Source organism: Eucyclogobius newberryi, unplaced genomic scaffold, assembly GCF_026437365.1.
Source record: "Eucyclogobius newberryi isolate DKJ021-1_F unplaced genomic scaffold, fEucNew1.0.hap1 SCAF_14, whole genome shotgun sequence".
Taxonomy (NCBI): domain Eukaryota; kingdom Metazoa; phylum Chordata; class Actinopteri; order Gobiiformes; family Gobiidae; genus Eucyclogobius; species Eucyclogobius newberryi.
Window position 1 is genome coordinate 32883027 of NW_027315768.1, and position 15803 is coordinate 32898829.

General features: G+C 43.9%; 1 protein-coding gene across 1 annotated transcript; it reads right to left on the bottom strand.

Annotated features, from left to right (window-relative positions):
• Positions 1-2670: 2670 nt before the first annotated feature.
• Positions 2671-12574, bottom strand: hpxa (hemopexin a). Its single transcript, XM_072445270.1, has 9 exons — positions 12443-12574; positions 9335-9412; positions 9099-9253; positions 8633-8786; positions 7073-7285; positions 5694-5789; positions 4935-5065; positions 3395-3542; positions 2671-3050 (listed from the first exon to the last, which is right to left on the bottom strand). The coding sequence occupies exons 2-9, from the start codon at positions 9381-9383 to the stop codon at positions 2821-2823; spliced, it is 1176 nt and encodes a 391-aa protein (XP_072301371.1). The 5' UTR covers positions 9384-9412; positions 12443-12574; the 3' UTR covers positions 2671-2820.
• Between the last annotated feature and the right edge of the window lie 3229 nt (positions 12575-15803).

A 15803-nucleotide genomic window follows, 5' to 3' on the forward strand; every position in this document is an offset into this window, starting at 1 on the left:
AGGATATTTAGTTGTGTCTGACATCTAAAAAAAGAAAGAAAGAAAGAAGTAAACAGTTGTAGAAAACCAGATAAACAATAGGAACGCTGCAGAAAGAGCTCACATTCATCACTGACACGGACAATGACCTCATGACCTTTTTCTCCTCCAATATGGCGTTTCTGACTCCGTTTGTTGAGGAAATTCGTTGTTTTGCGGTGAATTCAAGTGTCGTGAATCCAGAAAGTCGGAGCAACGACGAGAATTAACTTTACATTTGACCGTTTGAAGTGAATTTGAGTGAAAACAACCACAAATATCAGGGCAAAAAGAGCAAAGAAACACATGTGATCAGTTGTGCGGCTCATAATTTATCCAGTTTGAGGTTAATTGTTGGTATAAAAGAGCCAAACACAGACGTGAGAGTGAAATGCTCCTGTGGATCCTCTGGAGCCCACAGTGAGAGCTCTACACTCCCGAGCTCCAAACGTGGAGGCTGTGCTCCCCCTGCTGGACAGAATAGGCCACAGCGCAATGAAAACCTCATATTTTAAATGTCTTAGTCTTTTAATTTGTTCAGTTTTGTGCCGCTCTGGCTAAAAATGTGTCCAATTTAACTTTTTGATAGAATAATAAATGTTCTTTTGATTTAAAGTGCAAAACAAAGTAAAATTGTACACAGGTAAAAGTAACATTACTTAATAATTTATAATTTATAATAAAAATAAAGGAAAAACGTATTTGGGGACACTTTTGCTCAAAACTGTCTGGACAGAAAGTTTTTTTGTATTTTTATTTTTTTATTTGAAGTTAATGTAAATGAACAAAGCAATGGTCATGGTCATGGTCATTTCAAAAGATGAATGAACCGAAACACAAATGTTCAAATCATTTCATATTGTTACATAAAGCTTTTGTCACGTGTAGATTTCCTGGAGTAAGTGTGTGTTTGGTCCTGATCTTAGTCCTGGTTTAGTCTCGACTTTAGTCCTGGTTTAGAGGCAGTTTCTTTGTGGTGACTGTGCGACTGTGAGCGCAGCCTTACACGGTCAAATATATATTTAAACCACTCTAAAAAAGTACATTTTATTCAAAAATCCCTTCAGAATCAGAAAAAAAAATAGGAACTTGGGAACTCTCGGCGTTAAGGTGCAACATAAAACAATCTATAATAAAAAAATAAATAAAAGCAACGTTTATGAAATCAAATAAGGAATGCACAAATTAAGAATTTACTAATAAAAAAAAACTTGGTCTCAGTGTCTACACAGATATTTACACAAACACTTACAGATGGTCAGAAATAGTGCAGAAAGTGACAGTGTTTAGGAAGTGATCATGAGTCCAGTTCTTGTGACGGGAGGTCCTGGTCCGGTCCCTGAGGGGAGTGGCCTCCTGTCTGAGGGGAGTGGCCTCCTGTCTGAAGGGAGTGGCCTCCTGTCTGAGGGGAGTGGCCTCCTGTCTGAGGGGAGTGGCTCAAATAGTCTGTGTCCAGGGTGAGAAGGTGTGATCCGACCTGCTCGTCCCAGAGTCCTGGAGACGCACAGGTCCTGCAGAGATGGAAGTCACCTTCTCAGCAGAGCGTACAATGCGCTGTAGTCTCTGTTTGTCCCTGGCTGTGGCTCCAGCGTACCACACAGTGATGGAGGAGGTGATGGAGGAGGTGATGATGGACTCTGGCAGCTTGGCTTTCCTCAGCTGACACAGGAAGTACATCCTCTGCTGGACCTTCTTGAACAGGCTTTTGAACTTTTATAACCAACAGTTCAATCTGCATTCACTGAAACTAGTTTTGAAAGCAGACGAAACCAAAGTTCTGAATCAAAGTGAGTTTCTGGGGAATATTCCCGTAGCAAGTTTGAGAGTTATAAATATCTTGGTTTTGTTATTGATTGGAGGCTTTGTAATGTGGCCACGTTGCTATGCCGATTAAAGCTGAAGATAGGATTTTATTTCAGACACAAATCCTGTTTGACACAAACAGCTTTGACAACATGTTTACCTTTGATTGACGTGTGGATGTTGTTCATGTGACAGTATCATCCAGAGGTTTGAGGTTTATTCATGGTCCGAAGTGGCCACTCCAGACTGAGCTGTTTGTTTGTTTCAGGTCTTTATCAGCTAATGCTAATGCTAGTTTGTGTGGCTATGCTAATAAACGTTAGCGGCACTTCCTCTTCCTCTGGAGTTTGTGGAGTTGTTTAGAAGTGACACAGAGGAAGAAGAATTCAATGGATTTAGTGATTTGGGGTAAAACTGATGCTTTGGTAAACTTGTTAGCGTGTTCTTTATGCTATAGTTATCTGAAGAACTGTTCATATGTTACGTTAACATATCAGACACTTACCACAGTTCTGTCTGTGCCTCATGTAGCTGAAGGTGTTAGCGTTAGCATACGTACACCTATTCACCATGTTCTCTGTCTGTTATTATTTTAAACTGCATTTACAGATTTGCATTTCCTGGATTGTATCAAATAAATTTCCCCAAAAAATGCGACTTATACTCCAGTGCGACTTATATATGTTTTTTTCTTCTCTATTATGTCTGCGCGGCGCTCTTGGCCAGCTCCACCTCGAGTAATAAACCTCCATCTCATCGGGCGTTTCCCGGTGAAATGAAGGTTCAATGTTACACAGCGCAGCTTTAACCACATCTCACGGTGAAAGAAATCACAGGACGCCACGTTTAGTTCCCATTCATCTTTATTCACAACACATATCTACGGGCGCGTGCCGAGGGCCAGTGCACTACATTATGACTTGAGGTAAGAAAAGAGAAGACTAATAGCACGTCGGATCTTTTCATCGGCATGGTTTCTGCGGCGACTCAGGAGCGTGGCTAGTGGTCACAGCCGAACAGCTCGGTGGAGACCCGGTGCTGCTCGGGCAGAGCTCGTGCGGCGACCATCAACATCAAGCTGTCGAAACGGTAGAAGTGATTCCCCACGACGACCTTGAGCCCGGCGGGGCCGCACATGGCCGCGTCCACCTTCTTGAACAGGGCCAGCGGGCGCTCGTTGGTCGGCACGCGCGGGTGGATCTTCATGTCCACGTCCACCATCTTGTTCCCTGCCAGACAGAAGAACACAATGTGAGTGTGTTCTGTGGTATTTATCTGACTTTTACTCCTCCTTTTCTTGAGTACACGCCTTTTCTCCTGAGGAGGTTAGGTTTGGGTTTAGTTGAGTTGGGTTTAGTTTAGTTTAATTTGAGGTTGAGGTTGAGGTTGAGTTTGAGTTTGAGTTTGAGTTTGAGTTTGAGTTTGAGTTTGAGTTTGAGTTTGAGTTGAGTGTCATTGTTCCGTGACATGAGTGCGATGGACCTTTGTGCAGACTGTGTCACATGAGTGCGATGGACCTTTGTGCAGACTGTGTCACACGAGTGCGATGGACCTTTGTGCGGGTGTTCCGTACCTTGGATGAAGTGAGCGATGTGATGGTCCTCGCAGACAAAGGCGGCGTCCACGTGGCCCTCGATGCCCAGCTCTTCCTTCACAGTTTTGGGGTAACCCTCCAGGTGAGCGTGGGGCACCGCCACCTTGTACACGTGCACGTGGTCGTCCTGCAGAGGGCGACAGGTTCAGAGCAGGGCGACAGGCTCAGAGCAGGGCGACAGTCTCAGAGCAGGGCGACAGGCTCAGAGCAGGGCGACAGTCTCAGAGCAGGGCGACAGGCTCAGAGCAGGGTCAAGCGTGAACGCATCTGCAGCTTGTACGTGGTTTTCAATATTTAGTAACACTTTATAACGGCACTTTGAAACAGCCTTAAAAATGCTCAAGGAAAGACTTAAAGGGCCCATGACGGGTTTTTACGATTTTCTCATTTTGACTGTATTCGGTGTGTTTATACTTATTGTACATGTAAATGATAGTTTTACACCGATCGAGCAGGTGTTTGTGGAGAAAACGTCGAAAAAATTGGTGGGAAATGACAGGAAGTGACATCACACCAGGGACAGGAAGTGACATCACACCAGGGACGTTCACTCCAGACAAAGTTTATACATAATTTACACAAATAAACTACTTGTATGTCTAAACCTTAATTCAACAAAATAAAGTCTCTGTCATATATTTATTTTTGTCAGATAAAAAATGGTGACATTAGATGAGTTTTGGCCCAGTGCTTGCTGGGTAATTTCCAACTGTGATGTCATCGATTACAAACAGGAAGTGAAATTATAAACCTAAAAAATGTGCTGTTCTATGATTCTAAATTAATGTATCGCAACGTATATTAGGTCAATGAGTGGTCCGACCTATAGGGGGCGATTTAATATATAGTTTATTACTAATGATTCAGGCTTTGTTAATACTTATTTTTTTATTTATACTTATATACTTATACTCCGGAGCGACTTATATGTGATATTATTTGTTATTTTCACACTTTCAACCGCATTTCATACTCCAGTGCCACTTATATATGTTTTTTTTCTTCTCTTTTATGCATTTTTTGACTGGTGCGACTTATACTCCAGTGCGACTTATAGTCCAGAAAATACGGTATACAGTCTTCTCTAATGAAATGTTCCATGTCCCGTTCCCCAGTGACTCTCAAACCTTGAGCTCCGCCTAAACTAAAACTGTGACTTTGACTTTGTGCCATCCCTGATTCAGTCATTAAACGTTAGCAGGGAAAGCACAAAGAGTATAAACCACAGCTAAATGCAGCCTTTTCATTTGGAAGCTCCGCCCCCTGATTCATCACATGGGACGCGATGTCATGTTAGCTCGAATATTTAATTTGCAGTTGTAACATTGGAAGACTAAATTAGACGTGTTGATGCATCTTGACTTCGTCCCTGAAGTCAAAGATCTCCCACAGCAAACTTCAGGACGTAGACTTGACTATAGACGTTTGCTCGCGTACCTCTAGTTGGGAAACACTCGTATTGTGTGTGTTTTATGAGGACCACTATTGAGTCTGAAGTGTGTTTGAAGTGTGAACGTGCCTTGATCATGTAGAGGTGGTCGTCGTATGAAAACACTGCGTCCACGTCACTGTGCAGCTCTTTGAAGACGTGCTCGATGGTGTCCACGGCAACCGTGTCATTGCCCTCGTCTTTTTCAATTAAGTGGTGATCTGAGAAATGAGAATGGTCAGAATGCTATAGGTCAAGACAATGTTCACCAGCCTGGAGATAAACCTGGAACTAAACCTGGAGATAAACCTGGAACTAAACCTGGAGATAAACCTGGAGATGAACATGGAGCTATATATATACACATATATATATATATATATATATATATATATATATATATGTGTATATATTTCAGTTTCAGTTTTATGCAGCTAAAATCTGGAACAGTCTTCCTGAAGATGTGAGACAGGCTTCTACTCTGACAATGTTCAAATCTAAGCTAAAAACTGTTTTGTTTAGCTGCGCATATGACTGAAAGGATTTTTTCTTTGCACTCTTCTCTTTTGTTTGTGATTTATTAGTTTAGACAATCAGTTGGATTGATATTTTTTTATTTAGTTAATTTCTGTAATTTCTTTGTGATTTGAATGCATTTTTCCTGCTGTGAAGCACTTTGAATTGCCTTGTGTATGAAATGTGCTCTACAAATAAACTTGTAGGATTAAATACGCTGTAACCTCATCCTACTTCATGCTTTGTCTTTTGTCTTATTTCTTATTTGAAATAGTTTCACGTGTTGTACGTTTCCTTGGCGTTGGAGCGTTGGAGCGTGAAAAGCGCGCTCACCTCTGAAGGCGTACATGTTCCCGGCGTCGTCCGAGGTGAGGGCGTCCAGGTGAACTCTGCTGCACCTTTCCCTCTCCACTTTGTCGTCCTCGTCAGCTAAACACGCACAGATTACATGAGTTTATCACAAAATATATTTTCAGTTCAATGAGTTGCCCGACCTGTAGGGGGCGCTTTAAAGGACACATATTGCATTATTTGTATCGTTATTGTCCTTTAAACATGCTCTAGAGTAACTTTTGCTTTGGCGTCTCATGTTTGACAGCTCGATATCATTTTTGTACAGAAAGCACACATGACTTTCTCTTAGTCAGTCAGTGCCTCCTCTACTGGCAGCAGAGGGAATTACCACAGGGAAGTTAACGAAAGCTAGCTTGCCCCCGACACGCTGATGTAAAGCCAAAGCACGCAGTTGTAATGATTTGAGGCAGAAATGCTCAGAGTCTGGAACGTATGTATGCACTTCTGCATCTCCACATTTGAGTGTTTTCTGGAGCTCAGAGCGAGTGGACCACGTGAACAATGAAACTAGTGTGAATGAATCATTTTGTTTGTTTCCTCCGCGTCAAACATTATGTAAGCCATGATTTCTGACGACGGCGGAAGTTACAGTCCAAACACGTCATGGTAATTACATCATCTCGTACCTGAAGAAAACAAAACTATTCTACTACAAAAGACTTGTAGAATACCGTATTTTAAGTATAAGTTGCACCTTTTTTCATAGTTTTGGCCGGGGTTATTTTCACACTGACGACCACAAGAGGGCGCTCTAGGCTCTAAGTGACGCAGAAGACTTCCTCTTCCTCTGGAGTTTGTGCAGTTGTTTAGAAGTGACACAGAGGAAGAAGAATTCAATGGATTTAGTGATTTGGGGTAAAACTGATGCTTTGGTAAACTTGTTAGCATGTTCTTTATGCTATAGTTATCTGAATAACTGTTCATATGTTACGTTAACATACCAGACACTTACCACAGTTCTGTCTGTGCCTCATGTAGCTGAAGGTGTTAGCGTTAGCATACGTCGTGTAGCTGAAGGTGTTAGCGTTAGCATACGTACACCTATTCACCATGTTCTCTCATCTGTTATTATTTTAAACTGCATTTACAGATGAAATGTCTGTTCTTGGTCTTGGATTTTATCTGGATTTGCGACTTATATATATATTTTTTTCCTCTATTATATGGCTGGTGCGACTTATACTCCGGTGCGACTTATGGTTAAAAAAATACGGTATTTTACATCTAAGCGTAAATCAAGCTAAATACAACTTTCTGCTGAGGCGACACGGTTAGAAGTCTGTTCAAACGTGTCCTTTAACATGTGACTCAATGTTGTTGTTGTTTTTTTACAGTGTAAGAACTTCAGGCCGTCTCACCGAAATGGGCGCAGCGTAGGAAGTACCCGCTGACGGGTTTGGGGTATTTGCCGTGGACCTCTCCGGTTTTGGGGGCGAACTTGGAGAACTGGTGTCCGTGGAAACAGAAGTAGTGCTCCATGAAGCGGAAGGCGGACGTGCAGTTGGGCATGGAAACAAACTCCTTCTTGTCCACGGCTTTGGTCTTGACGTTGTAGTGATAGATGTCGTCGCCTGCACGAGGGAAAAGTATTATGTGATATGTGCGCATACAAATATGACAAACGTGAACATACTACACACGTTTACTCTCCCGTAGGGCATAAAACGGTGCAACGACGATCACACAAACCTCCAGTCAATAAACAAATGTAGAGAAAATACAACTGTGGGTTTATTTAGTCCATAAATGATCGCCGTTTTCTGTAAATATACTTTAAACCCCCGTACAATTCTGCAGTACCTGAACCCTGCATTTATTCAAATTTGATCGACATCTGATAAAAATAACAGTCAGGCTCGTGGGAGGGGAAAATACATACAAAATAAAGCTATATTCCACTTATTTTCAGTTGGATCAAACCCACAAACTTATTCTAAAAAAAATTACCCTAAAATTTAAAAATATATATAATTAAACCAGTTTCAGCTTTTAAATTTGGACCAGGACTAAACCAGGACTAAACCAGGTAAAAACCAGGACTAAACCAGGACTAAACCAGGACTAAACCAGGACTGAACCAGGACTAAACCAGGACTAAACCAGGACTAAACCAGGACTGAACCAGGACTGAACCAGGACTAAACCAGGACTAAACCAGGACTAAACCGGAACTAAACCGGGACTAAACCAGGACTAAACCAGGACTAAACCAGGACTAAACCAGGACTAAACCAGGACTGAACCAGGACTGAACCAGGACTAAACCAGGACTAAACCAGGACTAAACCGGAACTAAACCGGGACTAAACCAGGACTAAACCGGGACTAAACCGGGACTAAACCGGGACTAAACCGGGACTAAACCAGAACTAAACCGGGACTAAACCGGGACTAAACCAGAACTAGACGAGGACTAAACCCTGACTAACCCAGGACAAGTAAATCAGAACTAAACCAGGACTAGACTAGGACTAAACCAGAACTAAACCAGGACTAAACCAGAACTAAACCAGAACTAAACCGGGACTAAACCAGGACTAGACCAGAACTAAACCAGGGCTAAACCAGGACTAAACCAAACTAAACCAGGACTAGACCAGAACTAAACCAGGTCTAAACCAGGACTAGACCAGAACTAAACCAGGTCTAAACCAGAACTAAACCAGAACTACTAAACAATTGACTGACTAAAGTCGACCATAAAAAAGAGTTTTGATCATTGTAATTGTTCTCTGGAAAACACAAACTCTAAAACGTGCTTGAAAATAACTTATTTATACAAAACAAAGACATCTGCATTATTTAAGGACAATTTAGACCTTATTAAACCTCCTGCAGTTCATTCACAATCACATTTCAGCCTTTATTCTGGCTGAAACACACCGGACATGTATATGCAGCGTGTCCTTGTGACTCACCTTTGAAGAAGATGACGGACTCTTCGTCGCACTCGGGTTTGGGGCACTCCACGGCGGCGTCCAGGTGGTCGGGGATCCCAGGAAACACCTCGGAGATGTCTTTGGGGAAACCCTCCACGAGCTTGTGCTGGTAGTAACTGAACACTTTGTTGTCCTGCGTCATAACGACAAAATGCAGAGGTCTCGTCATGTCTTGAATTGAAATCAAATCGGCGACGACGACGACTGCACTCAAAAAATAGTAATAATTCCGGTTCTACTGGTACAAAACACACCTCGATAATAGCTATATTGACTCATCGTTCAATACATTTTAGCTGGAACAATATTTCTGAGGGCTTCATTTCCTTTTGCTCTAGAAGTTTGTAGAAAGATAAGATTTTGAGTTGTATGGAGACGCAAATTAAGGTCATAATCATATCGTATAAATAATCTCTTTTCAGACAGGTTTTGATCGTCTACAAACCAGGAAGAAGTAGATGTGGTCGTCGTCGTTGTCGCCCTCGTGCTGCATGTGGAAGGCTGCGTCCACGTGCCCCAGGTGGTGGTCGTCGTCCATCTCAGCGAAGGTCTCGTTGGCCAGCTCTGGGTCTCCGTGGAAGCCCTTGTACAGGTGGTCGCCTGGAGGCCGGACGGGAAAGAAGGTCATTTATGGTCCAGGTTGTGGGTTTGAGGCCAGGTGAGAGAGACTTTGACACTGACCCTTGAAGAAGTACGGCACGCCTTCCTCGTTCACTGTGACCGCGTCCATCTCAAGACCCTTGCACCGGTCGAAGTCGGCTGCAGAAAACATGACAAATACTATAAGTCACACAATGATCGAAGAGAGAAAACTGATAGAAATATCTATTTATTTTACCTGCCCTGCTTCTGTTTTATTCTATTATATTATTGTACTTATGTTATGACAATTTGATTGTCCAATACTTGGTGGTGCTTGTGGTCGTGAGTCTTTACCTTGGTGGTGCTTGTGGTCATGAGTCTTTACCTTGGTGGTGCTTGTGGTCATGAGTCTTTACCTTGGTGGTGCTTGTGGTCATGAGTCTTTACCTTGGTGGTGCTTGTGGTCGTGAGTCTTTACCTTGGTGGTGCTTGTGGTCATGAGTCTTTACCTTGGTGGTGCTTGTGGTCGTGAGTCTTTACCTTGGTGGTGCTTGTGGTCATGAGTCTTTACCTTGGTGGTGCTTGTGGTCATGAGTCTTTACCTTGGTGGTGCTTGTGGTCGTGAGTCTTTACCTTGGTGGTGCTTGTGGTCGTGAGTCTTTACCTTGGTGGTGCTTGTGGTCATGAGTCTTTACCTTGGTGGTGCTTGTGGTCATGAGTCTTTACCTTGGTGGTGCTTGTGGTCGTGAGTCTTTACCTTGGTGGTGCTTGTGGTCATGAGTCTTTACCTTGGTGGTGCTTGTGGTCGTGAGTCTTTACCTTGGTGGTGCTTGTGGTCATGAGTCTTTACCTTGGTGGTGCTTGTGGTCATGAGTCTTTACCTTGGTGGTGCTTGTGGTCGTGAGTCTTTACCTTGGTGGTGCTTGTGGTCGTGAGTCTTTACCTTGGTGGTGCTTGTGGTCGTGAGTCTTTACCTTGGTGGTGCTTGTGGTCATGAGTCTTTACCTTGGTGGTGCTTGTGGTCATGAGTCTTTACCTTGGTGGTGCTTGTGGTCGTGAGTCTTTACCTTGGTGGTGCTTGTGGTCATGAGTCTTTACCTTGGTGGTGCTTGTGGTCGTGAGTCTTTACCTTGGTGGTGCTTGTGGTCATGAGTCTTTACCTTGGTGGTGCTTGTGGTCATGAGTCTTTACCTTGGTGGTGCTTGTGGTCATGAGTCTTTACCTTGGTGGTGCTTGTGGTCGTGAGTCTTTACCTTGGTGGTGCTTGTGGTCATGAGTCTTTACCTTGGTGGTGCTTGTGGTCATGAGTCTTTACCTTGGTGGTGCTTGTGGTCATGAGTCTTTACCTTGGTGGTGCTTGTGGTCATGAGTCTTTACCTTGGTGGTGCTTGTGGTCGTGAGTCTTTACCTTGGTGGTGCTTGTGGTCATGAGTCTTTACCTTGGTGGTGCTTGTGGTCGTGAGTCTTTACCTTGGTGGTGCTTGTGGTCATGAGTCTTTACCTTGGTGGTGCTTGTGGTCGTGAGTCTTTACCTTGGTGGTGCTTGTCGTCATGAGTCTTTACCTTGGTGGTTCTTGTGGTCATGAGTCTTTACCTTGGTGGTGCTTGTGGTCTTGAGTCTTTACCTTGGTGGTGCTTGTGGTCGTGAGTCTTTACCTTGGTGGTGCTTGTGGTCATGAGTCTTTACCTTGGTGGTGCTTGTGGTCATGAGTCTTTACCTTGGTGGTGCTTGTGGTCATGAGTCTTTACCTTGGTGGTGCTTGTGGTCGTGAGTCTTTACCTTGGTGGTGCTTGTGGTCGTGAGTCTTTACCTTGGTGGTGCTTGTGGTCATGAGTCTTTACCTTGGTGGTGCTTGTGGTCGTGAGTCTTTACCTTGGTGGTGATTGTCGTCATGAGTCTTTACCTTGGTGGTTCTTGTGGTCATGAGTCTTTACCTTGGTGGTGCTTGTGGTCGTGAGTCTTTACCTTGGTGGTGCTTGTGGTCGTGAGTCTTTACCTTGGTGGTGCTTGTGGTCATGAGTCTTTACCTTGGTGGTGCTTGTGGTCATGAGTCTTTACCTTGGTGGTGCTTGTGGTCGTGAGTCTTTACCTTGGTGGTGCTTGTGGTCATGAGTCTTTACCTTGGTGGTGCTTGTGGTCGTGAGTCTTTACCTTGGTGGTGCTTGTGGTCATGAGTCTTTACCTTGGTGGTGCTTGTGGTCGTGAGTCTTTACCTTGGTGGTGCTTGTGGTCATGAGTCTTTACCTTGGTGGTGCTTGTGGTCGTGAGTCTTTACCTTGGTGGTGCTTGTCGTCATGAGTCTTTACCTTGGTGGTTCTTGTGGTCATGAGTCTTTACCTTGGTGGTGCTTGTGGTCTTGAGTCTTTACCTTGGTGGTGCTTGTGGTCGTGAGTCTTTACCTTGGTGGTGCTTGTGGTCATGAGTCTTTACCTTGGTGGTGCTTGTGGTCATGAGTCTTTACCTTGGTGGTGCTTGTGGTCATGAGTCTTTACCTTGGTGGTGCTTGTGGTCGTGAGTCTTTACCTTGGTGGTGCTTGTGGTCGTGAGTCTTTACCTTGGTGGTGCTTGTGGTCATGAGTCTTTACCTTGGTGGTGCTTGTGGTCGTGAGTCTTTACCTTGGTGGTGCTTGTCGTCATGAGTCTTTACCTTGGTGGTTCTTGTGGTCATGAGTCTTTACCTTGGTGGTGCTTGTGGTCGTGAGTCTTTACCTTGGTGGTGCTTGTGGTCGTGAGTCTTTACCTTGGTGGTGCTTGTGGTCGTGAGTCTTTACCTTGGTGGTGCTTGTGGTCATGAGTCTTTACCTTGGTGGTGCTTGTGGTCGTGAGTCTTTACCTTGGTGGTGCTTGTGGTCATGAGTCTTTACCTTGGTGGTGCTTGTGGTCGTGAGTCTTTACCTTGGTGGTGCTTGTGGTCATGAGTCTTTACCTTGGTGGGTGCTTGTGGTCATGAGTCTTTACCTTGGTGGTGCTTGTGGTCATGAGTCTTTACCTTGGTGGTGCTTGTGGTCGTGAGTCTTTACCTTGGTGGTGCTTGTGGTCATGAGTCTTTACCTTGGTGGTGCTTGTGGTCATGAGTCTTTACCTTGGTGGTGCTTGTGGTCATGAGTCTTTACCTTGGTGGTGCTTGTGGTCGTGAGTCTTTACCTTGGTGGTGCTTGTGGTCATGAGTCTTTACCTTGGTGGTGCTTGTGGTCATGAGTCTTTACCTTGGTGGTGCTTGTGGTCGTGTTCGTGCTTGGCGTGGCCGACTCCGTGGCTGTGTCCGTCCGTGTGTCCATGAGCTGGAGGATGGTCAGGTTTGTTTCCATGTCCTCGTCCATGACCTTTATCTGTATCGTCACTGGTCAAAGACACAACACAATTACAACTGAATAAATGAGTCCATCTGTGTCAGCGAATGTTTCATCTACACAGCAGTAAAGCTGATGGGATTTGCTCAAGACGGAATATTTTCAATAGGTTTGAAGATTTGATTGAAAACTCTGCAAAACAAAGAGTCAATTGTAAGCTTTTGATTTTCTTTAAACAATCTTAATTAACTCAATTGTTTCCAAAGAACAGTTGGTTGACTGAATAATTGCGGCCTTTGTATTATGCTCACGACTACTGAATAGCAACAGTTGAATTTATGAATTGCTGCTGTCAATGGACAAAAGGGCTGCAGCTAAACTCATTTTAGTAGACGACATTGAGACTTTTTAGATACATTATCAACAAAATTAAAGGTTATTTAATGCTTTTAGATAGAGTAAAGTGTATTATTGACGAAAATTGGACCTAATAATGCTACGTTCTTTGTTGGAAAAAGTCAAGATAATGAATGAAAATATGACCATTATAAAAAAAAAGTATAGTCGACTAGTCAAAATTAGTAAGTCGTTAGAAGTGTGAAAGTGCAGTTATATGACTTACGCCAGCGCTAGCGCCAGAGACAGGCAGAGACACAGGAGCAGTTTCATGGTGAGGTCCTCTGGTCTGGAGAGCTGGAGCCTGAAGAAGCAGAGCAGGTCCCAACTGCTGCTGATGCTTTTATCCATTCAGGACGGGTCGTTCTGGGCCAAAGAGGGAGGGGCTTACACACACACGCCCACGCAGTGTCCTCCGATCCGCAACCTCAGCCCGTACTGGGAACCAGGAGAGGGGGTTCTGTTCGAGGAATGAATACGAATCAATACCTCCACCTTAGCGTGCTGTGCAGGGACAAGAGGGTCTTCAGAACGGGCCTAACATTAGATTTTAAATATTGCGTGTTTTTTCCCAAGGAAGCTCATCCCGTCGCTCAAAAAAGACATGCACAGCAGTCACCCAAATCTTCTGACACCAAAGACACTGAAGAATGGGTCAAATGCAGAGGACGCATAACACAATAAATCATGATTAGATATAAAATAATTAATATTCTAATTTTGTAAGCATTTTGAAATATGCAAGACAAGTCATTTGGCATAAGACAGTGAGTTTACAGGTGCATCTGTCATTTACACTGACGAGGACATTGTTTGTCCTCAATGGCTCTAAGACACTGTCCAACTCTCCTTTGTCGCAGTTGGGACGTTACACAATAAAGGTTTTTGGAGAAGAGTCCAGAGGGTTCTGGTCCTGCACCTGCTCGGCTCTGCGGGGTCAAAGCACTGACCAAAACAAACAGGTCCTGCTGACTGAACTCCACAGCACGTTTTACAACGCTTCAGTCAACAGTCACTTCATCTGGTGTTTGTTTGCCCGGCTCTGCAGATTCAGGGAAGGTCCAATCACAGCGTCGATGTGTCGCTGTGTCTCTCAAATGTGTAAGACACCTCTGATTGTCCTCGTTATTATAGAAGGTAAATGTAACTTCTTTGACCTCAGATGTTACTGTGGCGAGTGGTCGGATCATTTAAATAGATTTGTGCAGCGTGTCAGTATCGCAGCAGTGGACGACTTCTTCTGAACTGAGGTGTGAGAGAGTTGGTAAGCCCCCTCGTCCCTGGTTACAGTCTTTTGCCACCTTTGTCAATCTTTTTCCGTCATGGCGCACTTTCTTTGGTTAAGAAAGTGTCCTCCAGCTCCCAATGTCCTCCTGCTCCTCATGTCGTCCGGCTCCCAGTGTCGTCCAGCTCCTCATCTTGTCCAGCTTCCCGTGTCCTCCAGCTCCTCGCATCGTCCAGCTCCTTCCTGATCTAACGATGGACATGACACTACTGAAAAAGGCAGCAGCAGAAACTGTCAAACAGAAATTTGTCTATTAGAAACTATTATATCATTATATCAGAAGACCTAATGAACAGATCCAGAAATTATTACATTTTTGCAAATTGTGTAAAAGTGTGTGTTTTGTCATGTGACAAATGAAGTAATCAAACAACCACTAAGAGTTACAAACATCAAATATTGACTTATCGTTACCTAGAGACAGTACAGATTGCATAAACAGTGAGTGTATGAGTTCATGTTGAAAGTATTTTCTTCTTTTATCTTCCAAGAGCAGACTTATTTCACAGGTTAAGCAGGTGTTATTTACACATAAAGTTCTAGCTCAGAGCGAAGATAAGTGGAGCTAGAGATAAATTAGCCCTAACGTTTATGAGGAAACATTGTTGCTGATGCTGCAGCTGCTCCTGCTGCTGCTGCTGCTGCTGCTGCTGCTGCTGCTGCTGCATGACATTTGCACAAAGTCCTTCTTTTTTATGAAATTGTGTTTTTGTTTTTCCAGCTGCTCGGTCCTCCAGTGTCCTCACAACAGGTTCACTTATCGGATCATGTTTGCTCACGACAAACTGACTTCTACACACTAATTAGCATTTTAAACAAGACCGACAAACAAAAGATGCTAAAAGGCAATAAAAAGCATGACAGGAATGTAACAATGATCATGATTTGTTAGAAAGCAGCAGTGAACTGCATGTTATAGTTCAAATCAAATCAAATCAATTTATTTTTGTAAGGCCCAAATTCACAACAACAGTTGCCTCTGAGGGCCACAGGGAGAAATGAATCAACAATGTCTGTGGTGGCGAGTGAGTCAGACAATGTCTGTGGTGGCGAGGGACGATGTCCCAGAGTCCTCTGTCCTTAGACTCTCCTTCTCAGCCAGGAAAAACTACAAAAAACCTCCTTGGGAAAAGTAGAAACCTGGAGGAGTTCCAGTGAAGGAGAGATGGGACTCTCACAGACGGACACGAGGGAGACTGGAGCTGGAGCCACTCTTCAGGCAGATGAGGGACCGACTGAGTCGAGCTGGACCCACTCTTCAGGCAGATGAGGGACCGTCTGAGTCGAGCTGGACCCACTCTTCAGGCAGATGAGGGACCGTCCACACAGGGCAGGGACCACTTCACCAGGAGAGGGACATCTGGGTCCACAGGTCCTCAGGAGTGAGATAAAGAAAAAGAAGGCGGTGAATAGTTTGCAAGTGGAATTAAAAATGAAATATTGTTAGATAGAATAAGTAGTCAGAAGAAGAGGATAGTGCTCAAGCTGCCATACTTTCCCCAAGTTAGTACTAGTTAGTAACAATGATATTGTTTTGTCGCAGCAAGTTAAAGAAGCAGAGGGAACTACATAGACCATGATCCTTTGCTTTCTCTG